Source organism: Oncorhynchus mykiss, chromosome 25 (genome assembly GCF_057628025.1).
Source record: "Oncorhynchus mykiss isolate SJ-2025 chromosome 25, ASM5762802v1, whole genome shotgun sequence".
NCBI classification, from domain to species: domain Eukaryota; kingdom Metazoa; phylum Chordata; class Actinopteri; order Salmoniformes; family Salmonidae; genus Oncorhynchus; species Oncorhynchus mykiss.
The window spans coordinates 93,457,311-93,483,197 of record NC_143046.1 but is presented as its reverse complement, the minus strand read 5'-3'; the positions used below and the strand labels follow the sequence as shown (position 1 = coordinate 93,483,197).

Below are 25,887 nucleotides of genomic sequence, written 5' to 3'. Positions count from 1 at the left end.
CTGAGAAGTAACCATTATTTACTATTTTACACCTGGGGTTGCTGTACGTAAACCCATTGTATAAGAGATTCACCAAAATTAACCTCTTACAGCTAACCCCCTACTTTTTTTCAATTTCCACCTGAAGACATACCAAAATCTAACTGCCTGTATCTCAGGCTCAGAACCAAGGATATGCATATTATTGATTTCATTTGAAAGAAAACACTCTGAAGTTTGTGTAAATGTGAATTGAATGTAGGAGAATATAACACAATAGATCTGGTTTAGATAATACAATGAAAAAAACATACAACAATAAAAAAAAACGTATCATCTTTAAAATGAACAAGACAAAACAAACATTCAGATAGGATGATGGGGACAATTGGAATCACACTGCACTGCACTGCCCTATCCCATCTGGACAAGAGGAATACCTACGTTTAGAATGCTGTTCATTGACTACAGCTCAGCCTTTAACACCATACTACCCTCCAAACTCATCATTAAGCACAGAGCACTGGGTCTCAACCCCGCCCTGTGCAACTGGGTCCTGGACTTCCTGACGGGCCGCCCCCAGGGGGTGAAGGTAGGAAACAACACCTCTTCGCTGATCCTCAACACTCAACCCCACAAGGGTGCGTGTTCAGCCCCCTCCTGTACTCCCGGTTCACCCATGACTGCGTGGCCATGCACACCTCCAACTCCATCATCAAATTGGCAGATGACACAACAGTAGTAGGCCTGATTACCAACAGGGAGGAGGTGAGGGCCCTGATGTAGTGGTACCAGGAAAAATAACCTCCTTAATGTCAACAAAACGAAGGAGCTGATCGTTAACTTCCAGAGACAGCAGAGGCGCATGCCCCTGTCCACATCGACGGGACCGCAGTGGAGAAGGTGGAAGCTTCAGGTTCCTCTGCGTACACATCACTGACAATCTGAATTTGTCCACCCACACAGACAGTGTGGTGAAGGCGCAACAGCATCTCTTCAACCTCAAGAGGCTGAAGAAATTCGGCTTGACCCTGAAGCCCCTCGCACACCTTTACAGAAGCACATTTGAGAGCATCCTGTCAGGCTGTTTCACCACCTGGTACGGCAACTGCACCGCCCGCAACCGCAGGGCTCTCCAGAGGGTGGTACGGTCTGCCCAATGCATCACCGGAAGCACACTGCCTGCCCTCCAGGACACCTACAGCACCTGATGTCACAGGAGGGCCAAAAAGTTTAAGGACATCAACCACCCGAGCCACGCCCTGTTCACCCTGCTATCATCCAGAAGGCGAGGTCAGTACAGATCAAAGCTGGGACCGAGAAGCTGTTTTTCAGGCTCTTATCAAGGCCATCAGAATGTTAAATAGCCATCACTAGCCGGCTACCACCCGGTTACTCAACCCTGCACCTTAGAGGCTGCTGCCCTATATACATAGACATGGAATCACTGGTCACTTTAATAATGGAACACTAGTCACTTTATTAATGTTTACATACTGCTTTACTCATTTCATATGTATATACTGTATTCTACTGTATTTTAGTCAATGCCACTCCAACATTGCTCCTCCTAATATTTATATACAGTGCCTTTCGAAAGTATTCGGCCCCCTTGAACTTTGCGACCTTTTGCCACATTTCAGGCTTCAAACATAAAGATATAAAACTGTATTTTTTTGTGAAGAATCAACAACAAGTGGGACACAATCAAAAAGTGGAACGACATTTATTGGATATTTCAAACTTTTTTAACAAATCAAAAACTGAAAAATTGGGCGTGCAAAATTATTCAGCCCCTTTACTTTCAGTGCAGCAAACTCTCTCCAGAAGTTCAGTGAGGATCTCTGAATGATCCAATGTTGACCTAAATGACTAATGATGATAAATACAATCCACCTGTGTGTAATCAAGTCTCCGTATAAATGCACCTGCACTGTGATAGTCTCAGAGGTCCTTTAAAAGCGCAGAGAGCATCATGAAGAACAAGGAACACACCAGGCAGGTCCGAGATACTGTTGTGAAGAAGTTTAAAGCCGGATTTGGATACAAAAAGATTTCCCAAGCTTTAAACATCCCAAGGAGCACTGTGCAAGCGATAATATTGAAATGGAATCAGTATCAGACCACTGCAAATCTACCAAGACCTGGCCGTCCCTCTAAACTTTCAGCTCATACAAGGAGAAGACTGATCAGCGATGCAGCCAAGAGGCCCATGATCACTCTGGATGAACTGCAGAGATCTACAGCTGAGGTGGGAGACTCTGTCCATAGGACAACAATCAGTCGTATATTGCACAAATCTGGCCTTTATGGAAGAGTGGCAAGAAGAAAGCCATTTCTTAAAGATATCCATAAAAAGTGTTGTTTAAAGTTTGCCACAAGCCACCTGGGAGACACACCAAACATGTGGAAGAGGGTGCTCCGGTCAGATGTTGCCAAAAAGTTCAATTTTGGTTTCAATGCAAAACGTTATGTTTGGCGTAAAAGCAACACAGCTGAACACACCATCCCCACTGTCAAACATGGTGGTGGCAGCATCATGGTTTGGGCCTGCTTTTCTTCAGCAGGGACAGGGAAGATGGTTAAAATTGATGGGAAGATGGATGGAGCCAAATACAGGACCATTCTAGAAGAACCTGATGGAGTCTGCAAAAGACCTGAGACTGGGACGGAGATTTGTCTTCCAACAAGACAATGATCCGAAACATAAAGCAAAATCTACAATGGAATGGTTCAAAAATAAACATATCCAGGTGTTAGAATGGCCAAGTCAAAGTCCAGACCTGAATCCAATCGAGAATCTGTGGAAAGAACTGAAAACTGCTGTTCACAAATGCTCTCCATCCAACCTCACTGAGCTCGAGCTGTTTTGCAAGGAGGAATGGGAAAAAATTTCAGTCTCTCGATGTGCAAAACTGATAGAGACATACCCCAAGCGACTTACAGCTGTAATCGCAGCAAACGGTGGCGCTACAAAGTATTAACTTAAGGGGGCTGAATAATTTTGCACGCCCAATTTTTCCGTTTTTGATTTGTTAAAAAAGTTTGAAATATCCAATAAATGTCGTTCCACTTCATGATTGTGTCCCACTTGTTGTTGATTCTTCACGAAAAAATACAGTTTTATATCTTTATGTTTGAAGCCTGAAATGTGGCAAAAGGTCGCAAAGGTCAAGGGGGCCGAATACTTTCGCAAGGCACTGTATTTCTTAATTCCATTCTTTTACTTTTAGATGTGTGTATTGTTGTGAATTGTTAGATACTACTGCACAATTGGAGCTAGGAACACAAGCATTTTGCTACACTCACAATAACATCTGCTATATACAGTGGGGCAAAAAAGTATTTAGTCAGCCACCAATTGTGCAAGTTCTCCCACTTAAAAAGATGAGAGGCCTGTAATTTTCATCATAGGTACAAGTTCAAACAGGTGCCATTAATACAGGTAACGAGTGGAGGACAGAGGAGCCTCTTAAAGAAGAAGTTACAGGTCTGTGAGAGCCAGAAATCTTGCTTGTTTGTAGTTGAACAAATACTTATTTTCCACCATAATTTGCAAATAAATTCATTACAAATCCTACAATGTGATTTTCTGGATTTTTTTTTTTCATTTTGTCTGTCATAGTTGAACTGTATCTATGATGAAAATTACAGGCCTCTCTCATCTTTTTAAGTGGGAGAACTTGCACAATTGGTGGCTGACTAAATAATTTTTTGCCACACTGTATGTGTATGTGACAATAACATTTAATTTGATGCAGTCAATCTCTGAAGCTTGTGCCAGGAGAGATTGACATGCATGTCATTGACATTTGTGAACATTGAAGTGCAATACTTATACGTTGCTTTGGACCAGTTGACTTATGTCCTCCTTTGTGGCACCTAACCACACAACTGGTCAGTAGTCCAGCTAAGACAACTAGGGCCTGTAGGACCTGTCTGGTTGGCTGATATGTCAAAGCTGAGCAACACCTTATCATGGACAGACCTCCCATTTTAGCAACCATTGAGTCTAAATGTTTTGACCATGAAGGGAGGTGGGAGAGGAGATTAATATTGTCCTGATGTACTGGACTGTAAGTCTGGCTGTTCTGTTGACTGATATTGTGAGTGAACTCTGGTTCTGTTCAAATCAAATTTATTTATATAGCCCTTCGTACATCAGTTGATATCGCAAAGTGCTGTACAGAAACCCAGCCTAAAACCACAAACAGCAAGCAATGCAGGTGTAGAAGCACGGTGGCTAGGAAAAACTCCCTAGAAAGGCCAAAACCTAGGAAGAAACCTAGAGAGGAACCAGGCTATGAGGGGTGGCCAGTCCTCTTCTGGCTGTACCGGGTGGAGATTATAACAGAACATGGCCAAAATGTTCATAAATGACCAGCATGGTCAAATAATAATAATCACAGGCAGAACAGTTGAAACTGGAGCAGCAGCTCCTAGGCATGGTCCTAGGGCTCAGGTCCTCCGAGAGAGTGAGAGAAAGAGAGAATTAGAGAGAGCATACTTAAATACTTAAACACAGGACACCGGATAGGACAGGAGAAGTACTCCAGATATAACAAACTGACCCTAGCCCCCCGACACAAACTACTGCAGCATAAATACTGGAGGCTGAGACAGGAGGGGTCAGGAGACACTGTGGCCCCATCCGATGACTCCCCCGGACAGGGCCAAACAGGAAGGATATAACCCCACCCACTTTGCCAAAGCACAGCCCCCACACCACTAGAGGTTGACTGATGACTGTTGACTGATATTGTGACTGTACTGTGGCTGTTCTCTTGACTGATATTGTGGCTGTACTGTGGCTGTTCTCTTGACTGATATTGTGGCTGTTCTCTTGACTGATATTGTGGCTGTTCTCTTGTCTGATATTGTGACTGTACTGTGGCTGTTCTGTTGGCTGATATTGTGACTGTACTGTGGCTGTTCTCTTGACTGATATTGTGGCTGTTCTCTTGACTGATATTGTGGCTGTTCTCTTGTCTGATATTGTGACTGTACTGTGGCTGTTTTGTTGACTGATATTGTGACTGTACTGTGGCTGTTCTGTTGACTGATGTACTGGATGGACTGTTTGTGGTACTAATGTGTTACCCAGTGGGCTAGAGATGGCTGGCTCTGACAGCAGATGGGATGGTGTGTTCTACTAAACTAACATATGGAATTGTCTTCAGATGCTCCTATTGTGGATCATTAAGGTATTTTATTTAGAATTGTAGGACCCCTTTAAAAAATATAGAAACAAATGATTTGATCAAATTTTGAATTTGGCCTTTTAGTTTTATAGTCCATACAAAAGCATTGAATAACATGTTCATAAATGGCTAAAAAAGTAGTAAAAACATCTAATGAGGAATAAGGTTTTGTCTGTCCAATATCTAGGATATATAAGAAAGCTCAGGAAGTATGTTTGTTTTTTGGACACATTTAACCCCCTATGTTGTGGTCACAAAACGACCTTCATACTTCCATTCATTTCTATGTGTTACATTCAGACGGGTCCCTCTGCAAAATGTTTGAAGGTTTCAGATTTCCACCTAATAGGTCAAACCGTTCGGACTCTACAGAGGTTTTGTGAGATTACCCATTTTTGGGGTGTCTCCTGGTATTACAAACAGCGCTGGATAGTGATTCATATTTTTCCAGAAAATCTACCAATTTTCAGTACTGTGAATCATTCATATTTATTGCTGGAGTCCCAAATGGAAGTGTCCGTTTTAAACGGTTAAAACCAAGATATGTTCACTTTTCCAGGTCTCCCAAAATATGATTATCACTGCACCACATTGCCGGCTGTGGCACAATGTAAAGATTTCACAGCAAGTGAAACTGATATTTAGTAATGATAGAGTACCTTTGATCACCAATTACATTGAGAAACAGGCCGTTCATCAATTCTGAGCGTTATCATGTTCCTCTATTTCTGCAGTTGGCCAATGCTATTTCAACACAGAGCATGCTCAGTACGCGCACAGTGCACCCTGAGTAGGCTGTAGTGTTGTCCAATCACAGACTTTGTAACGGCAGTCAAACAAAACAAAAGTCAGCGTGCTAGATAACCTCCAACCAATTACTGAAGAGCTCCTATTTGGCAAAATGGAGTTGATTACTATTCATATCAGCTCATGAATAACGGGGAGATTAAGAGGAAATAGTTTAAATATCAAGGTATCTTATCCATATCTACTGTTTGTTGATCACTCATTCTCTACCGTAAAGTCTCCTATGGGCAGCAATACGAGACAGCGCAGAGAAGACGGGGAGATGTTTCAGTGGGATTGAGATGATAGGAGAATAGCCTCTATATACAGGGCTGGGAGATGTTTCAGTGGGATTGAGATGATAGGAGAATAGCCTCTATATACAGGGCTGGGAGATGTTTCAGTGGGATTGAGATGATAGGAGAATAGCCTCTATATACAGGGCTGGGGAGATGTTTCAGTGGGATTTAGATGATAGGAGAATAGCCTCTACAGTGCTTTGCGAAAGTATTCGGCCCCCTTGAACTTTGCGACCTTTTGCCACATTTCAGGCTTCAAACATAAAGATATAAAACTGTATTTTTTTGTGAAGAATCAACAACAAGTGGGACACAATCAAAAAGTGGAACGACATTTATTGGATATTTCAAACTTTTTTAACAAATCAAAAACTGAAAAATTGGGCGTGCAAAATTATTCAGCCCCCTTAAGTTAATACTTTGTAGCGCCACCTTTTGCTGCGAATACAGCTGTAAGTCGCTTGGGGTATGTCTATCAGTTTTGCACATCGAGAGACTGAATTTTTTTCCCATTCCTCCTTGCAAAACAGCTCGAGCTCAGTGAGGTTGGATGGAGAGCATTTGTGAACAGCAGTTTTCAGTTCTTTCCACAGATTCTCGATTGGATTCAGGTCTGGACTTTGACTTGGCCATTCTAACACCTGGATATGTTTATTTTTGAACCATTCCATTGTAGATTTTGCTTTATGTTTTGGATCATTGTCTTGTTGGAAGACAAATCTCCGTCCCAGTCTCAGGTCTTTTGCAGACTCCATCAGGTTTTCTTCCAGAATGGTCCTGTATTTGGCTCCATCCATCTTCCCATCAATTTTAACCATCTTCCCTGTCCCTGCTGAAGAAAAGCAGGCCCAAACCATGATGCTGCCACCACCATGTTTGACAGTGGGGATGGTGTGTTCAGCTGTGTTGCTTTTACGCCAAACATAACGTTTTGCATTGTTGCCAAAAAGTTCAATTTTGGTTTCATCTGACCAGAGCACCTTCTTCCACATGTTTGGTGTGTCTCCCAGGTGGCTTGTGGCAAACTTTAAACAACACTTTTTATGGATATCTTTAAGAAATGGCTTTCTTCTTGCCACTCTTCCATAAAGGCCAGATTTGTGCAATATACGACTGATTGTTGTCCTATGGACAGAGTCTCCCACCTCAGCTGTAGATCTCTGCAGTTCATCCAGAGTGATCATGGGCCTCTTGGCTGCATCTCTGATCAGTCTTCTCCTTGTATGAGCTGAAAGTTTAGAGGGACAGCCAGGTCTTGGTAGATTTGCAGTGGTCTGATACTCCTTCCATTTCAATATTATCGCTTGCACAGTGCTCCTTGGGATGTTTAAAGCTTGGGAAATCTTTTTGTATCCTAATCCGGCTTTAAACTTCTTCACAACAGTATCTCGGACCTGCCTGGTGTGTTCCTTGTTCTTCATGATGCTCTCTGCGCTTTTAACGGACCTCTGAGACTATCACAGTGCAGGTGCATTTATACGGAGACTTGATTACACACAGGTGGATTGTATTTATCATCATTAGTCATTTAGGTCAACATTGGATCATTCAGAGATCCTCACTGAACTTCTGGAGAGAGTTTGCTGCACTGAAAGTAAAGGGGCTGAATAATTTTGCACGCCCATTTTTCAGTTTTTGATTTGTTAAAAAAGTTTGAAATATCCAATAAATGTCGTTCCACTTCATGATTGTGTCCCACTTGTTGTTGATTCTTCACAAACAAATACAGTTTTATATCTTTATGTTTGAAGCCTGAAATGTGGCAAAAGGACGCAAAGTTCAAGGGGGCCGAATACTTTCGCAAGGCACTGTATATACAGGGCTGGGGAGATGTTTCAGTGGGATTGAGATGATAGGAGAATAGCCTCTATATACAGGGCTGGGAGATGTTTCAGTGGGATTGAGATGATAGGAGAATAGCCTCTATATACAGGGCTGGGGAGATGTTTCAGTGGGATTGAGATGATAGGAGAATAGCCTCTATATACAGGGCTGGGGAGATGTTTCAGTGGGATTGAGATGATAGGAGAATAGCCTCTATATACAGGGCTGGGGAGATGTTTCAGTGGGATTGAGATGATAGGAGAATAGCCTCTATATACAGGGCTGGGGAGATGTTTCAGTGGGATTGAGATGATAGGAGAATAGCCTCTATATACAGGGCTGGGAGATGTTTCAGTGGGATTGAGATGATAGGAGAATAGCCTCTATATACAGGGCTGGGGAGATGTTTCAGTGGGATTGAGATGATAGGAGAATAGCCTCTATATACAGGGCTGGGGAGATGTTTCAGTGGGATTGAGATGATAGGAGAATAGCCTCTATATACAGGGCTGGGGAGATGTTTCAGTGGGATTGAGATGATAGGAGAATAGCCTCTATATACTGGGCTGGGGAGATGTTTCAGTGGGATTGAGATGATAGGAGAATAGCCTCTATATACTGGGCTGGGGAGATGTTTCAGTGGGATTGAGATGATAGGAGAATAGCCTCTATATACAGGGCTGGGGAGATGTTTCAGTGGGATTGAGATGATAGGAGAATAGCCTCTATATACAGGGCTGGGGAGATGTTTCAGTGGGATTGAGATGATAGGAGAATAGCCTCTATATACAGGGCTGGGGAGATGTTTCAGTGGGATTGAGATGATAGGAGAATAGCCTCTATATACAGGGCTGGGGAGAAGCATTTTACCCCTTTATAATTTTCTCTACTTTAGCAAAAAATGTTATACTGAATTATCAGATCTTCAACCAAAACCCAATATTAGATAACGGGAACCTGAGTGAACAAATAACACAATTACTTACTTGATTTATTTAATTAACAAAGTTATGCAACACCCAATGCGTGAAACATGTATTGCCCCCTTAAACTCTTAACTGGTTGTGCCACCTTTAGCCTCAATGACTCCAACCAAATGCTTCCTGTAGTTATTGATCAGTCTCTCACGTCGCTGTGGAGGAATTGTGGCCCACTCTTCCATGCATAACTGCTTTAAGTCAGCAACATTTGTGGGTTTTCCAGCATGAACTGCTCATTTCAAGTCCTGTCACAACATCTCTATTGGGATTAGATCTGGATTTTGACTAGGCCATTCCAAAACTTCACATTTGTTTATTTTTAGCCATTTTCATGTAGACTTGATTATGTGTTTTTGGATCATTGTCTTGCTGCATGACCCAGCTGTGCTTCAGCTTCAGCTCAGATGGCCTGACTCTCCTGCAGAATTCATGGTTCCTTCTATTAAGGCAAGTCGTCCAGGTCCTGAGGCAGCAAAGCCTCCTCAATCCATCCCACTACCACCACAATGCTTGACCGTTGGTATGAGGTTCTTACTCTGGAATGCAGTGTTTGGTTTTCACCAGGCATAATGGGACCCATGTCATCCAAAAAGTGGTAATTTTGACTAATCTGTCCATAGAACATTCTTCCAAGAGTCTTGATGATAATCCAGGTGCTATTTGGCAAACTGGAGTCATATTTTTGCAGATGGATCCCGGTTACTGGAGTTCATCCCTAGCGCTGTAACTCTGCCACTTTCCTCTGCTGATGTGGCAGGCTGCTATTGGTGGACATATCGACATACGGTCATAGCTTAAACTGACAGATTTTTATGGGGATTTTTGTTATGGAGTATTGTGATGTTTTAACATTTTCCAGACCGCAGGAAGAGTAACGGGGATCCATAATAAATACAAATACATAAACTGTTTTTAACTAAATAATGTCTATTTTCCTCCTCAGTTCCTAAGAACTTGTGCCGATGTCTTTCGACTCCTTCCCTTCCTGGTGTTCATCATTGTGCCATTCATGGAGTTCCTGCTTCCTGTGGCACTGAAGCTCTTCCCCAACATGCTGCCCTCAACCTTTGAGACTCAGTCCAAGAAGGTAGGACCTCCTCCTTAACCCTTATTGTAAAGGAACGTTCCGGATTTTAACAATTTATCTCAATCGTTGTTCAGGTCACGTTAAAGAACATGTAGGAAACAGCTTCCAAATGAGGTCCATGTCTGGTTATTCTCCCTCAGCGACGGATTTGGGGGTGATCACGTGTTTTTAAAAAGCTACAACAAACTTTAGGGAGGAGTGAGGTCAATTTCCTGCTCTCTGCTTGTCCCACCTCATGGGGAATTTGAGAAAGTGGGCCTTCCTAGTTAAACTGCCATGAGACTGTAGTTTGGTGTCAGAGAGCTTCTCTCATTACACAAGTCCATTTCCGGAACACTGACCCCACTGCCTTCAGAATGTATCCACACCCCTGGACCGTTCTCCCACATTTGGTTGTTACAGCCGTTTTTAAATCCATTAAATGTAGATGTTGTGTCACTGGCCTACACACAATACGCCATAATGCCAAAGTGGAATTATATTTTTTACAAATGAATTAAACATGAAAAGCTGAAATGTCTTGTGTTAAGTATTCAACCCCTTGGTTATGTCAAGCCTAAATAAGTTCAGGATTAAAAATGTGCTTAACAAGTCTCATAATAAGTTGCATGGACTCACTGTGCAATAATAGTGTTGAACATGATTTAATGACTTCCTGATCTCTGTACCCCACGCATACAATTATCTGTAAGGTCCCTCAGTCTAGCAGGGAATTTCAAACGGATTCAAAGACCAGGGAGGTTTTCCAATGACTCGCAGCTATTGCAAGATGGGTAAACATTTTAAAAGCAGACATTGAATATCCCTTTGAGCATGGTGAAGTTATTAATTACACTTCGGATGGTGTATCAATACACCCAGTCACTACAAAGATAGAGATATAAAAGAGAAAGATATACCCGAGCCCAGGTGTGTCCCATTTCACTGACAACCCTCCCGGCTCCGCCCACCAACATCCTATTAAGGAAAAGAAGAGCAAAGAGAGAATTCGTCAAGAGAAAGTGGGAGGGTCGTCACACCAGCCATAGCCTTCTTTCGGTTCCTCGCCACACCTCTGATCTCCCCTTTAATCTAGCCCTGCCGCTGACCTTAGCCCTCCCTGATCTAATGTGTGTGTGTGTTCCAGGAGGAGAGGCTGAAGACGGAGCTGCGTGTGAAGCTGGAGATGGCTAAATTCCTCCAGGACACTGTAGAGGAGATCGCTCTGAGGAACAAGGTTGCCAAAGGAAACGTCACTGAGGAGTTCTCTACCTTCTTTCAGAAGGTACCATCCATCTATCGCTACAGTCAAAACGCCTCTGTCCCCTGTCTCCATAAAATCTGTCTCCCTGTCTCTGTCCCCCCCCGTCTCGGTCTCTGTCCCCCCCCCCCCCCCGTCTCGGTCTCTGTCCCCCCCGTGTCTCTGTTTCTGCCCCCCTGTCTCGGTCTCTGTTCCCCCTGTCTCTGTTCCCCCTGTCTCTGTTCCCCCTGTCTCTGTTCCCCCTGTCTCTGTTCCCCCTGTCTCTGTTCCCCCTGTCTCTGTTCCCCCTGTCTCTGTTCCCCCTGTCTCTGTTCCCCCTGTCTCTGTTCCCCCTGTCTCTGTTTTCCCTGTCTCTGTTTCTGCCCCCCTTGTTCCTCTGTCCCCAAATTTCTCCCTAACCTTCTCTGCCCCCTCCCCCTGTGTCTCGGTCTCTTCCCCTTTAGATCCGTGACTCAGGGGAGCGTCCCAGTAATGAGCAGATCATCAGGTTCTCTAAGCTGTTTGAGGATGAGTTGACTCTGGACAACCTGACTCGTCCTCAGCTGGTTGCTCTGTGTCGTCTGTTGGAGCTACAGTCTATAGGAACCAACAACTTCCTTCGCTTTCAACTCATCATGAAGCTACGAGCCATCCGCGCTGACGACAAGGTCTGTAACCCCTTACCTCTAACCCCTGACCTTTAACTCCTAACCCTTTCAACTCATCATGAAGCTATGAGCCATCCGCGCTGACGGCAAGGTCTGTAACCCCTGACCTCTAACCCCTGACCTCTAACCCCTAACCCTTTCAACTCATCATGAAGCTATGAGCCATCCGCGCTGACGGCAAGGTCTGTAACCCCTGACCTCTAACCCCTGACCTTTAACCCCTAACCCTTTCAACTCATCATGAAGCTATGAGCCATCCGCACTGACGGCAAGGTCTGTAACCCCTGACCTCTAACCCCTGACCTTTAACCACTAAGCCTTCCAACGTATACTTTTTTATTGAACCTTTATTTAACTAGGCAAGTCAAAAAATAAGTGTCTGTGTGATCATCCGTAATCTCTGACCCCTGACCTCTAGCTACGACCTTGGGCTCCCGAGTGGCGCAGCGGTCTAAGGCACTGCATCTCAGTGCTAGAAGCGTCACTACAGACCCTGGCTCGATTCCAGGCCGTATCACAACTGGCTGTGATTGGGAGTCCCTTAGGGTGACGCACAATTGGCCCAGAGTCATCCTGGTTAGTTAGTTGGCTGGGGTAGGCCATCATTGTAAAATAAGAGTTTGTCCTTAACTGACTTGCCTAGTTAAATAAAGGTTAAATGAAAAGTAAAATATGAGCTATCTGTGGTGACGACAAGGTCAGACATTAGACACCCTGACCTTTTAACCCTAATCACTCACCTGAATGAAGATAAATAATCTGTCGTCCGTGTTGAATCAATACTACTGAATACTGTTCTCTCTGTCAGTACAGTTGATAGCTGAAGAGGGGGTGGACACTCTGAGTGTGAATGAGCTCCAGGCAGCCTGTCGAGTCAGAGGGATGAGAGCTCTGGGAGTCACAGAGGAGAGGCTGAGAGAACAGCTCCAGCAGGTAAAAACCACCCATATTATTATATATTAACATATCAGTGTCCTAATGGTGGAGAGACTGAGACAGCCTACATTAAACCTACTAAACACTTTAACCAGAAGACTTCTTCACTGTGATTAGATGTAACCTGGTAAACCAGAAGACCTCTTCTTCACTGTGATTAGATGTAACCTGGTAAACCAGAAGACCTCTTCTTCACTGTGATTAGATGTAACCTGGTAAACCAGAAGACCTCTTCTTCACTGTGATTAGATGTAACCTGGTAAACCAGAAGACCTCTTCTTCACTGTGATTAGATGCAACCTGGTAAACCAGAAGACCTCTTCTTCACTGTGATTAGATGTAACCTGGTAAACCAGAAGACCTCTTCTTCACTGTGATTAGATGTAACCTGGTAAACCAGAAGACCTCTTCTTCACTGTGATTAGATGTAACCTGGTAAACCAGAAGACCTCTTCTTCACTGTGATTAGATGTAACCTGGTAAACCAGAAGACCTCTTCTTCACTGTGATTAGATGTAACCTGGTAAACCAGAAGAGCTCTTCTTCACTGTGATTAGATGTAACCTGGTAAACCAGAAGAGCTCTTCTTCACTGTGATTAGATGTAACCTGGTAAACCAGAAGAGCTCTTCTTCACTGTGATTAGATGTAACCTGGTAAACCAGAAGAGCTCTTCTTCACTGTGATTAGATGTAACCTGGTAAACCAGAAGAGCTCTTCTTCACTGTGATTAGATGTAACCTGGTAAACCAGAATACCTCTTCTTCACTGTGATTAGATGTAACCTGGGGTAGTGAGTAGTAAGTTGTGTGTGTTCCTCTTCTCCAGTGGTTGGAGCTGCACCTGAACCAGCACATCCCCACCTCACTCCTCCTCCTCTCCAGAGCCATGTTCCTCCCGGATACTCTCTCTCCTGCAGACCAGCTCAAGACCACCCTGCAGAATCTGCCTGACATAGTGGTATGTATGAGTATAGTTCCACCTGGAAATACTGGTACAAACTATTTTATAGGGTTGGTATACTATCGTGGAATCAAGGTGTAGCGCCCTCCATTTCACAGAGGCCCAGGGTTAGAGGCCCAGGGTTAGAGGCCCAGGGTTAGAGGCCCAGGGTTAGAGGCCCAGGGTTAGAGGCCCAGGGTTAGAGGCCCAGGGTTAGAGGCCCAGGGTTAGAGGCCCAGGGTTAGAGGCCCAGGGTCAGTCTCTCTGACACGGTGTCGGGTTAGAGGTCAGGGTCTCTGACACGGTGTAGGGTTAGAGGTCAGTTAGAGGTTTATATGACTTGGTGGTGTCTCTCTCTCTCTCCAGGCTAAGGAGGCCCAGGTTAAGGTGGCTGAGATGGAGCTGTCCCAGGTGGACAACAAGACCAAGCTGGAAGCCACGCTGCAGGAGGAGGCAGCGATACGTCAGGATAACAAGGACCGAGAGATGGAGAGGCTGGCGGATGCAGCAGAGAGGACAGAAAACTCCCTCACTAGTGTGGACATGGCTGTACACTCAGAGACACTACGAGACACAGCGCCTGTCCTAGAGGGCATCAAGGTAACACACATGCACCCGTCCTAGAGGGCATCAAGGTAACACACAGGCACGTGTCCTAGAGGGCATCAGGGTAACACACAAGAACCTGTCCTAGAGGGCATCAGGGTAACACACAGGCACGTGTCCTAGAGGGCATCAGGGTAACACACAAGAACCTGTCCTAGAGGGCATCAGGGTAACACACAGGCACGTGTCCTAGAGGGCATCAGGGTAACACACAAGAACCTGTCCTAGAGGGCATCAGGGTAACACAGACACCTGTCCTAGAGGGCATCAGGGTAACACACAGGCATGTGTCCTAGAGGGCATCAGGGTAACACACAGACCAACACCTGTCCTAGAGGGCATCAAGGTAACACACAGACCAACACCTGTTCTAGAGGGCATCAAGATAACACGCAGACCAACACCTGTCCTAGAGGGCATCAAGATAACACGCAGACCAACACCTGTCCTAGAGGGCATCAAGGTAACACACAGACCAACACCTGTCCTAGAGGGCATCAAGGTAACACACAGACCAACACCTGTCCTAGAGGGCATCAAGGTAACACACAGACCAACACCTGTCCTAGAGGGCATCAAGGTAACACACAGACCAACACCTGTCCTAGAGGGCATCAAGGTAACACACAGACCAACACCTGTCCTAGAGGGCATCAAGGTAACACACAGACCAACACCTGTCCTAGAGGGCATCAAGGTTACACACAGACAACATCTGTCCTAGAGGGCATCAAGGTAACACACAGACCAACACCTGTCCTAGAGGGCATCAAGGTAACACACAGACCAACACCTGTTCTAGAGGGCATCAAGGTAACACACAGACCAACACCTGTCCTAGAGGGCATCAAGGTAACACACAGACAACACCTGTCCTAGAGGGCATCAAGGTAACACACAGACAACACCTGTCCTAGAGGGCATCAAGGTAACACACAGACCAACACCTGTCCTAGAGGGCATCAAGGTAACACACAGACAACACCTGTCCTAGAGGGCATCAAGGTCTTCAGGTGATTTGAATAGATTTCAGCATTATCATATTTTATACTGAACAAAAATATTTTAAAAACATGTAAAGTGTTGTTCCCATGTTTCATGAGCTGAAATAAAAAGATCCCAGCCATTTTCCATACGCACAAAAAGCTGATTTCTCTCAAATGTTGTGCACAAATTAGTTTACATCCCAGTTTGTGAGCATTTCTACTTTGCCAAGATAATCCATCCACCTGACAGGTGTGGCATATCAAGAAGCTGATTAAACAGCATGATCATTACACAGGTGCACCTTGTGCCGGGGACAATAAAAGACCACTCTATAATGTGCTGTTTTGTCACACAACACAATGCCACAGATGTCTCATGTTTTGAGGCAGTGTGCAATTGGCATGCTGACTGCAGGAATGTCCACCAGAGCTGTTGCCAGATAATGTAATATTCATTTCTCTACCATAAGCCACCTCCAACATCATTTTAGAGAATTTGGCAGTACGTCCAACCGGCCTCACAACCGCAGACTCCCTATGCTGTTTCCTGAAGTCCACGATCATCTCCTTTGTTTTGTTAACGTTGAGTGTGAGGTTATTTTCCTGACACTACACTCCGAGGGCCCTCACCTCCCTGTAGGCTCTCTCGTCGTTGTTGGTAATCAAGCCTACCACTGTAGTGTCGTCTGCAAACTTGATAATTTGAGTTGTAGGCGTGCATGGCCACGCAGGTGAACAGGGAGTACAGGAGAGGGCTAAGAACGCACCCTTGTGGGGCCCCAGTGTTGAGGATTAGTGGGGTGGAGATGTTGTTACCCACCCTCACCACCTGGGTGTTGGCCCGTCAGGAAGTCCAGGACCCAGTTGCACAGGGTGGGGTCGAGACCCAGGTCTCCATGTTGGCACGTCTGCCTCTATGTTGGCACGTCTGCCTCTATGTTGGCACGTCTGCCTCTATGTTGGCACGTCTGCCTCTATGTTGGCACGTCTGCCTCTATGTTGGCACGTCTGCCTCTATGTTGGCACGTCTGCCTCTATGTTGGCACGTCTGCCTCTATGTTGGCACGTCTGCCTCTACGTTGGCACGTCTGTTAGAGACAGCTGGTTCTCCTCCCATCCATGCTTGTCCTCGCACCTCCACCCTCCCCTACACTAGTACACCTCCACCCTCCCCTACACTAGTACACCTCCACCCTCCCCTACACTAGTACACCACCTCCACCCTCCCCTACACTAGTACACCACCTCCACCCTCCCCTACACTAGTACACCACCTCCACCCTACACTAGTACACCACCTCCACCCTACACTTGTACACCACCTCCACCCTACACTTGTACACCACCTCCACCCTACACTAGTACACCTCCACCCTCCCCTAGTACACCTCCACCCTCCCCTAGTACACCTCCACCCTCCCCTACACTAGTACACCTCCACCCTCCCCTACACTAGTACACCACCAGCCTCCCCTACACTAGTACACCACCAGCCTCCCCTACACTAGTACACCTCCACCCTCCCCTACACTAGTACACCTCCACCCTCCCCTACACTAGTACACCTCCACCCTCCCCTACACTAGTACACCTCCAGCCTCCCCTACACTAGTACACCACCACCACCCTCCCCTACACTAGTACACCACCACCACCCTCCCCTACACTAGTACACCACCACCACCCTCCCCTACACTAGTACACCACCACCACCCTCCCCTACACTAGTACACCACCACCACCCTCCCCTACACTAGTACACCACCACCAGCCTCCCCTACACTAGTACACCACCACCAGCCTCCCCTATACTAGTACACCACCACCAGCCTCCCCTATACTAGTACACCACCACCAGCCTCCCCTACACTAGTACACCACCTCCAGCCTCCCCTACACTAGTACACCACCACCAGCCTCCCCTACACTAGTACACCACCACCAGCCTCCCCTACACTAGTACACCACCACCAGCCTCCCCTATACTAGTACACCACCACCAGCCTCCCCTACACTAGTACACCACCACCAGCCTCCCCTATACTAGTACACCACCACCAGCCTCCCCTATACTAGTACACCACCAGCCTCCCCTACACTAGTACACCACCAGCCTCCCCTACACTAGTACACCACCACCAGCCTCCCCTATACTAGTACACCACCACCAGCCTCCCCTACACTAGTACACCACCACCAGCCTCCCCTACACTAGTACACCACCACCAGCCTCCCCTACACTAGTACACCACCACCACCCTCCCCTACACTAGTACACCACCACCAGCCTCCCCTATACTAGTACACCACCACCAGCCTCCCCTACACTAGTACACCACCACCAGCCTCCCCTACACTAGTACACCACCACCAGCCTCCCCTACACTAGTACACCACCACCAGCCTCCCCTATACTAGTACACCACCACCAGCCTCCCCTATACTAGTACACCACCACCAGCCTCCCCTACACTAGTACACCACCACCAGCCTTCCCTATACTAGTACACCACCACCAGCCTCCCCTACACTAGTACACCACCACCAGCCTCCCCTACACTAGTACACCACCACCAGCCTCCCCTACACTAGTACACCACCACCAGCCTCCCCTACACTAGTACACCACCACCAGCCTCCCCTACACTAGTACACCACCACCAGCCTCCCCTATACTAGTACACCACCACCAGCCTCCCCTATACTAGTACACCACCACCAGCCTCCCCTACACTAGTACACCACCACCAGCCTTCCCTATACTAGTACACCACCACCAGCCTCCCCTACACTAGTACACCACCACCAGCCTCCCCTACACTAGTACACCACCACCAGCCTCCCCTATACTAGTACACCACCACCAGCCTCCCCTACACTAGTACACCACCACCAGCCTCCCCTATACTAGTACACCACCACCAGCCTCCCCTATACTAGTACACCACCACCAGCCTCCCCTACACTAGTACACCACCACCAGCCTCCCCTACACTAGTACACCACCACCAGCCTCCCCTACACTAGTACACCACCACCAGCCTCCCCTATACTAGTACACCACCACCAGCCTCCCCTACACTAGTACACCACCACCAGCCTCCCCTACACTAGTACACCACCACCAGCCTTCCCTATACTAGTACACCACCACCAGCCTCCCCTATACTAGTACACCACCACCAGCCTCCCCTATACTAGTACACCACCACCAGCCTCCCCTATACTAGTACACCACCACCAGCCTCCCTTATACTAGTACACCACCACCAGCCTCCCCTACACTAGTACACCACCACCACCCTCCCCTATACTAGTACACCACCACCACCAGCCTCCCCTACACTAGTACACCACCACCAGCCTCCCCTACACTAGTACACCACCACCAGCCTCCCCTACACTAGTACACCACCACCAGCCTCCCCTATACTAGTACACCACCACCAGCCTCCCCTATACTAGTACACCACCACCAGCCTCCCCTACACTAGTACACCACCACCAGCCTCCCCTATACTAGTACACCACCACCAGCCTCCCCTACACTAGTACACCACCACCAGCCTCCCCTATACTAGTACACCACCACCAGCCTCCCCTATACTAGTACACCACCACCAGCCTCCCCTACACTAGTACACCACCACCAGCCTCCCCTACACTAGTACACCACCACCAGCCTCCCCTATACTAGTACACCACCACCAGCCTCCCCTATACTAGTACACCACCACCAGCCTGTACCGTTGACACCAGGCAGGATGGGTCCCTGGACTCATGCTGCTAATGACAAATCCTGACTCTGCCATGAGGCAACTGAGATTCATCAGACCAGGTGATGTTTTTCCACTCCTCAGTTGTCCAGTGTTGGTGGTCGCGTGCCCACTGGAGACACTTCTTGTTGTTAGCTGAGTGTAACCCGGTGTGGTCGTCTGATGCCCATCCATGACAAGGATCGACGGGTTGTGTTCAGAGATGCTGTTCTTCCGTTCTCCTTGGTCCTCCATCATCGTTTCCCCCACAGGACTGCTGTTGACTGTTTGTCACACCGTTCTCTGTAAACCCTAGACACTTGTGTGTGAAAAGCCCAGGAGGCTGGCTGTTTGAGTCGCTTTGGTCAGTCATTTTGCCCATTCTAACTTTCATTGGAACAGTAACTGAATGCCTTCATGCCTGTCTGCCTGCTTTATATAGCAAGACACGGCCACGTGACTCACTGTCAGTAGGGGTGAACGGGGTGTGTTACCTAATAAACTGGTCATTGAGTGTCTGTTGTCCTGTTCCAAACTGTATAATAGTATATATTGTCCTGTACCCTGCTGTATAATCTAGTATATATTGTCCTGTACCAAACTGTATAATCTAGTATCTATTGTTCCCTACAGGGAGAGGAGATCACTAAGGAAGAGATAGACATGTTGAGTGATGCATGTACCCAGCTGAAGGAACAGAAGAAGTTACTTACTCTGGAAAAGGAGGAGCTAGAGGACCTGAAAGATGACGTGCAGGAGTACAGCGAGGTAAGGTGTGATCTCATCACTGACGGGGGGTCGGGTGGGATCTCATCACTGACGGGGGGTCGGGTGGGATCTCATCACTGACGGGGGGTCGGGTGGGATCTCGTCACTACTGACGGGGGGTCGGGTGGGATCTCGTCACTACTGACGGGGGTCGGGTGGGATCTCGTCACTACTGACGGGGGGTCGGGTGGGATCTCGTCACTACTGACGGGGGATGTGTGTGTTTTTGTCCAGGACCTAAAGGAGATAAAGAAGGAGTTATCTAAGACTGGCCAGGAGAAGGCCGTGCAGGAGAGTAAGGCCTCTCAGCGGCTCTCTAAGAGGGTCAACAGGATGATCAGTAGGATAGGCAAGATCATCACAGAGCTGGAGCAGGACAAGGTGGTCCTCGACGGACAGATGGACAGACCATCCACTCCTCCTATTGGGTAAGACAATCCATGTTAACAGAACATGCAAGTCGAGGATGCAACAATGTGTAAAGCAATGAGTCTGATGCAACAGATCAGAACCTTTAGTTTAAAATGTTGATAAACCATTTTTTCTTCATAGTATAAACGCAGCAATACGCACAAGGCAGTAGGATACGCGCCAACACTGTTGTCAAAAGCCAGCGGTTTCATGTGAAGGGGATGAAAATATCAGTTAGAAATTTAGAAAGAGGGGAGATCTAATATGCAACAACTAGCATGAGATGCTCATAGCCTGGTTCCTCTCTAGGTTTCTTCCTATGTTTTTCCTAGCCACGGTGCTTCTACACCTGTATTGTTTGGGGTTTTAGGCTGGGTTTCTGTACAGCACTTTGATATATCAGCTGATGTAAGAAGGGCTATATAAATACATTTGATTTGATTTAATATGACTAGGATTATAATTAACTGGCACGGGATGCTAATATGACTAGGATTATCATTAACTAGCATGGGATGCTAATATGATGCCTTGTGTGCCCTGTGTCGTTTTCATTTTGTTTGTACAGCTTGCTTGGCCCATTGTGTCCAGTCACTCTGGTTCACACTGACCGTGTGTAATGCAATAATCATCCAATCTTTCTCCTTCTCTGTCGCGGATGCCATAGTTGCCCATAGTTTGAAGATGTAATCCGGAGACAAGTTTTATACAACAGCCTTGTTCTCTTTTCCACTCCCTCTGCATTTGTAATCAATCGGCAGAGTTCTATTTATCTCCTTATCATACTCTGCTTCCACCAGGCATTCTACTGATTTCAAAACATGGTCAACTTCGCTACGCTATTGATCGTCGTTTCTTCCCAATCGCTGTCATCGGAAGATGGTTCAATGAAAATGCTTTTACCTTAATCAGGGATTTCCTCATCGTCTGAATAATGTTCAGTCGGAGAGAGTCAGCGTGGCACGATCATCCTCCAGGAAGTAGTCCATCACAACCTTTTGTCCCTCTGATCTTTGTCGACAGCGTCTGATAAATTCAGGGCAGCGTTGTTGTTGAGAGCAGTAGCATCACTTTGCATTTCTCCACGGTTTACGTTACATCTTTCATAAAAGCTGCGGTAGCAAGTATCCACACTTACTGAGAACAGCTCATGTTATAGACAGAAGTATGTTACATGACAGACCAATCCGAACTCATGTCTCGGTATGTCCATCCATTATCTCAGCCAATCATGGCTAGCGGGAAAGTTCCTGTCTAAACCAACCAGGCTCGTAACTTAACAATTGTATTCGTATTTACATATGACATACAAGTTTGTTATTAAGGCACTTGAAAGTTCACATGTCCCAGAAGGCATTTCTGCAACAAAAAGTTAATATGCCTCTCCTGTGAAGTAGTGACGTCCATCATACCTTACTGAAACGAGTCACAAATAAGTTACATAACGAATATACACACACCAATTTAATTCTGTTCAATTATGCAAATTAACCTAGAGACTAAGCATGACAGGTCAAATGTATTTACATCAATGACGAGGCTAAATAATAATGTTTTATTCCCTTACCGGACAACTGGCCGGTGCAGATTTTATCGGCTTTCCTAAAAAAAATAGCGTCCAAAAGCCGGCTAATACCGGCTAACTGAAACTCTGCTTGGTGGCACAGTTTACTGTTCCATCTGAACGGGTCCATTCATTTCCCTGGGGTGGGGCTTTATACTGGTCTCCATTCGCTGGGATGGGGCTTTATACTGGTCTCCATTCACTGGGGTGGGGCTTTATACTGGTCTCCATTCGCTGGGGTGGGGCTTTATACTGGTCTCCATTCGCTGGGGTGGGGCTTTATACTGGTCTCCATTCACTGGGGTGGGGCTTTATACTGGTCTCCATTCGCTGGGGTGGGGCTTTATACTGGTCTCCATTCACTGGGGTGGGGCTTTATACTGGTCTCCATTCACTGGGGTGGGGCTTTATACTGGTCTCCATTCGCTGGGGTGGGGCTTTATACTGGTCTCCATTCGCTGGGGTGGGGCTTTATACTGGTCTCCATTCACTGGGGTGGGGCTTTATACTGGTCTCCATTCGCTGGGGTGGGGCTTTATACTGGTCTCCATTCGCTGGGGTGGGGCTTTATACTGGTCTCCATTCACTGGGGTGGGGCTTTATACTGGTCTCCATTCACTGGGTTGGGGATTTATACTGGTCTCCATTCACTGGGGTGGGGATTTATACTGGTTTCCATTCACTGGGGTGGGGCTTTATACTAGATTATGTTAGAGAGCTCTTCATAATAGCAGCTCCTGTGACAGCATGGGCAGCGCCAATAAGGGCTGTCTCCATTTTAAAATAGTGTATTTCCTTTAAGGAGAAGCATGGGGTCTTTTAGTACGTCTCTGTTCTTTGACCTTTTAAAGTCATTCTTCATTTGGAATGGCAAACATGCATCATCACTATGTTGTTATTGGTGGTGTCTGTTCTAATGTAGACTTCCTGAGAAGCCAGTCTGGGTTAGAGTTAAACCTAACCCTTATTCATCAGTATGGTGTCTGTTCTAATGTAGACTTCCTGAGAAGCCAGTCTGGGTTAGAGTTAAACCTAACCCTTATTCATCAGTATGGTGTCTGTTCTAATGTAGACTTCCTGAGAAGCCAGTCTGGGTTAGAGTTAAACCTAACCCTTATTCATCAGTATGGTGTCTGTTCTAATGTAGACTTCCTGAGAAGCCAGTCTGGGTTAGAGTTAAACCTAACCCTTATTCATCAGTATGGTGTCTGTTCTAATGTAGACTTCCTGAGAAGCCAGTCTGGGTTAGAGTTAAACCTAACCCTTATTCATCAGTATGGTGTCTGTTCTAATGTAGACTTCCTGAGAAGCCAGTCTGGGTTAGAGTTAAACCTAACCCTTATTCATCAGTATGGTGTCTGTTCTAATGTAGACTTCCTGAGAAGCCAGTCTGGGTTAGAGTTAAACCTAACCCTTATTCATCAGTATGGTGTCTGTTCTAATGTAGACTTCCTGAGAAGCCAGTCTGGGTTAGAGTTAAACCTAACCCTTATTCATCAGTATGGTGTCTGTTCTAATGTAGACTTCCTGAGAAGCCAGTCTGGGTTAGAGTTAAACCTAACCCTTATTCATCAGTATGGTGTCTGTTCTAATGTAGACTTCCTGAGAAGCCAGTCTGGGTTAGAGTTAAACCTAACCCTTATTCATCAGTATGGTGTCTGTTCTAATGTAGACTTCCTGAGAAGCCAGTCTGGGTTAGCGTTAAACCTAACCCTTATTCATCAGTATGGTGTCTGTTCTAATGGGGACTTCCTGAGAAGCCAGTCTGGGTTAGAGTTAACCCTAACCCTTATTCATCAGTACCCTAACCCTTATTCAAGCAGACAGACTAAAATAGTTTTACCATTCTGACACTGAGGCCTTCCCAAAACAAGAAATCTTGATAATTTTCTAGGATCAGATGCTAACACATTTAAATTGTTCTTACTATTCCGATTATTGAGAAATATGGAGTTGCTAAAAGTTAAGCTAAATGTTGGTAAAAGCTGCGACCACATTTATCTACGGCTTGTCAGACGTTAACAATGTGTTGGAGTTTCAACCATTTAGTCCATCAAACTACACTGGAAAGGCTTCATTTGCAATGACACCCGCCTCTTTAAGAGCGACCCGCAAATCTGCTCCCCAAATAATATGGATCTTTTTTTAGCTCTGGTAAAATGTTTTAGTTTTGAACAGTTTGGGCTACAGAGGAGTGGTTTTCTCTATTGTAAAGGTGCAACCATGGACACGAAGCCACTCTGTTTGTTTCTAGAGCAGAGGCTGTGGTATAGCTAAGCCCAGAGCCATATATTAAGAAATAAATGACTAAACCCTATCAGACTTAGTTGTGATAACTGTTTTTATAGACAAAAGTAAAATGATACAAATGACTTTGCTGGTGATGCGCACCCCTCAGGTGATGACAACAGCCTGAGCACACTGGACTGGAACCAACTATACAGATGGAACCATGTGTAACCATTGAATGTGTTATCTGACCAACTCTAGTGCTCCCAAGTCAACTTCACATGTTTATAAGTGAGGGTTCAAAAAATTAGTCAAGATTAGGAAAAGTTTTGCAGCACACCTGAGAGTTCCTCAAGCAGCACACCTGAGAGTTCCTCAAGCAGCACACCTGAGAGTTCCTCAAGCAGCACACCTCAAGATAAATTTTACTGGTCACATACACACGTTTAGCAGATGTTATTGTGGGTGTAGTGAAATGCTTGTGTTCCTAGCTCCAACATTGCAGAAAAATCTAACAATTTCACAACAATAGACACCAATCTAAATGAATGGAATGTGTGCTGCACCGGTTGAGAACCACTAGTATAGTCCATATGTCATTTAAACTGTTGCTATATAGTGACTATTGCATAAACACCTCAACATTATTTAAGGGTACTGCTTTTTTTATTCACAATAATGATAACTCTCATTTGCTAAATTAAAGATCACAATCATTTTCTAGATATGATTTTTCGTAAAAGATGCAATTCCTAGGAAAGGCTTTTTAATATTTTTAAATTTTAGCTTGTTCTTCATTGCACTTCACTGATAAAATATTCCCTAAAATGTAATTTGGTTTGATCTGATTGGTGTGCTCTGATCTGGGACTTTTGATCCTGCATGGCAACAGCGTTGGCTCCTCCTCCCCCACCATGTGACCTGTGTGAGCCAGTAACATGCCTCCTGTATGTAGCCTTCTGTTTACCTTTAGGGAGAACCTGATCAGTATCAACGAGCTCATCACTGTCATGAGGCAGATCCAGAACATTCCAGAGCACAAGCTGCAGAGCATCGCTGACGCTCTCGATGACAACAAGGACGGGAAGATCGACATTGATGATGTCATCAAGGTATGTGTTGGGACCTCTGGCTGTGTCTTCTCAGCCAATCAGCTGAATGAAAGACAGACAGGCGGTGACAACAAATGAACGCTAACCCAATGTGTGTCTCGTTGTGTGTGTTATTCTAGTTGGTGGAGTTGATTGACAAGGAGGACATTGACATCAACACCAGCCAGGTAGCAGAAATCATGGTGATGCTGCAGAAGGAGGAGAAGCTGCAAGAGAAGGAGAAGGCCCAGAAGGAGCAGGCTGCTAAGTTAAATAACTAGCCCACAGAAGAGGCTCTGCTTGGGGGAGGAAACCGCCTCCGAGATGACGTAACTGGAGCTCATCTCTGGACCCCAGACCTCCGTATACCCTGACCAGTCGACCGGCACCATGAGCTACCACCCACCCACTCTAAACAGTTTCTTCCAATAGAATTAGAGGCTTACTTTTTGTTCAGAAATTTGTTTCAGAAAGGCTTTTGTGCCCTTATGAACATTATTTCAACCTATCCCAAAGTACCCAAAAATTATACTCAAACAACATAGTCTTAGAAACAA

General features: G+C 45.9%; 1 protein-coding gene across 4 annotated transcripts in view; it reads left to right on the top strand.

Annotated features, from left to right (window-relative positions):
* letm1 (leucine zipper-EF-hand containing transmembrane protein 1) overlaps window positions 1-25,856 on the top strand; it is a 39,233-nt gene extending 13,377 nt beyond the window's left edge. For 2 of the 4 annotated variants that reach the window (XM_090221492.1, XM_036962611.2), the window contains exons 4-13: window positions 10,013-10,156; window positions 11,283-11,420; window positions 11,840-12,043; window positions 12,857-12,976; window positions 13,807-13,938; window positions 14,287-14,520; window positions 19,901-20,035; window positions 20,270-20,463; window positions 25,213-25,351; window positions 25,471-25,856. In XM_090221492.1, the coding sequence (XP_090077618.1) occupies window positions 10,013-10,156; window positions 11,283-11,420; window positions 11,840-12,043; window positions 12,857-12,976; window positions 13,807-13,938; window positions 14,287-14,520; window positions 19,901-20,035; window positions 20,270-20,463; window positions 25,213-25,351; window positions 25,471-25,611 (1,581 nt within the window). In that variant the 3' untranslated portion in view covers window positions 25,612-25,856. Of the gene's footprint in view, window positions 1-10,012; window positions 10,157-11,282; window positions 11,421-11,839; window positions 12,044-12,856; window positions 12,977-13,806; window positions 13,939-14,286; window positions 14,521-19,900; window positions 20,036-20,269; window positions 20,464-25,194; window positions 25,352-25,470 lie in introns of all 4 variants that reach the window. The other 2 variants (XM_036962610.2, XM_036962609.2) reach the window with 1 other exon arrangement.
* Window positions 25,857-25,887: the final 31 nt, after the last annotated feature.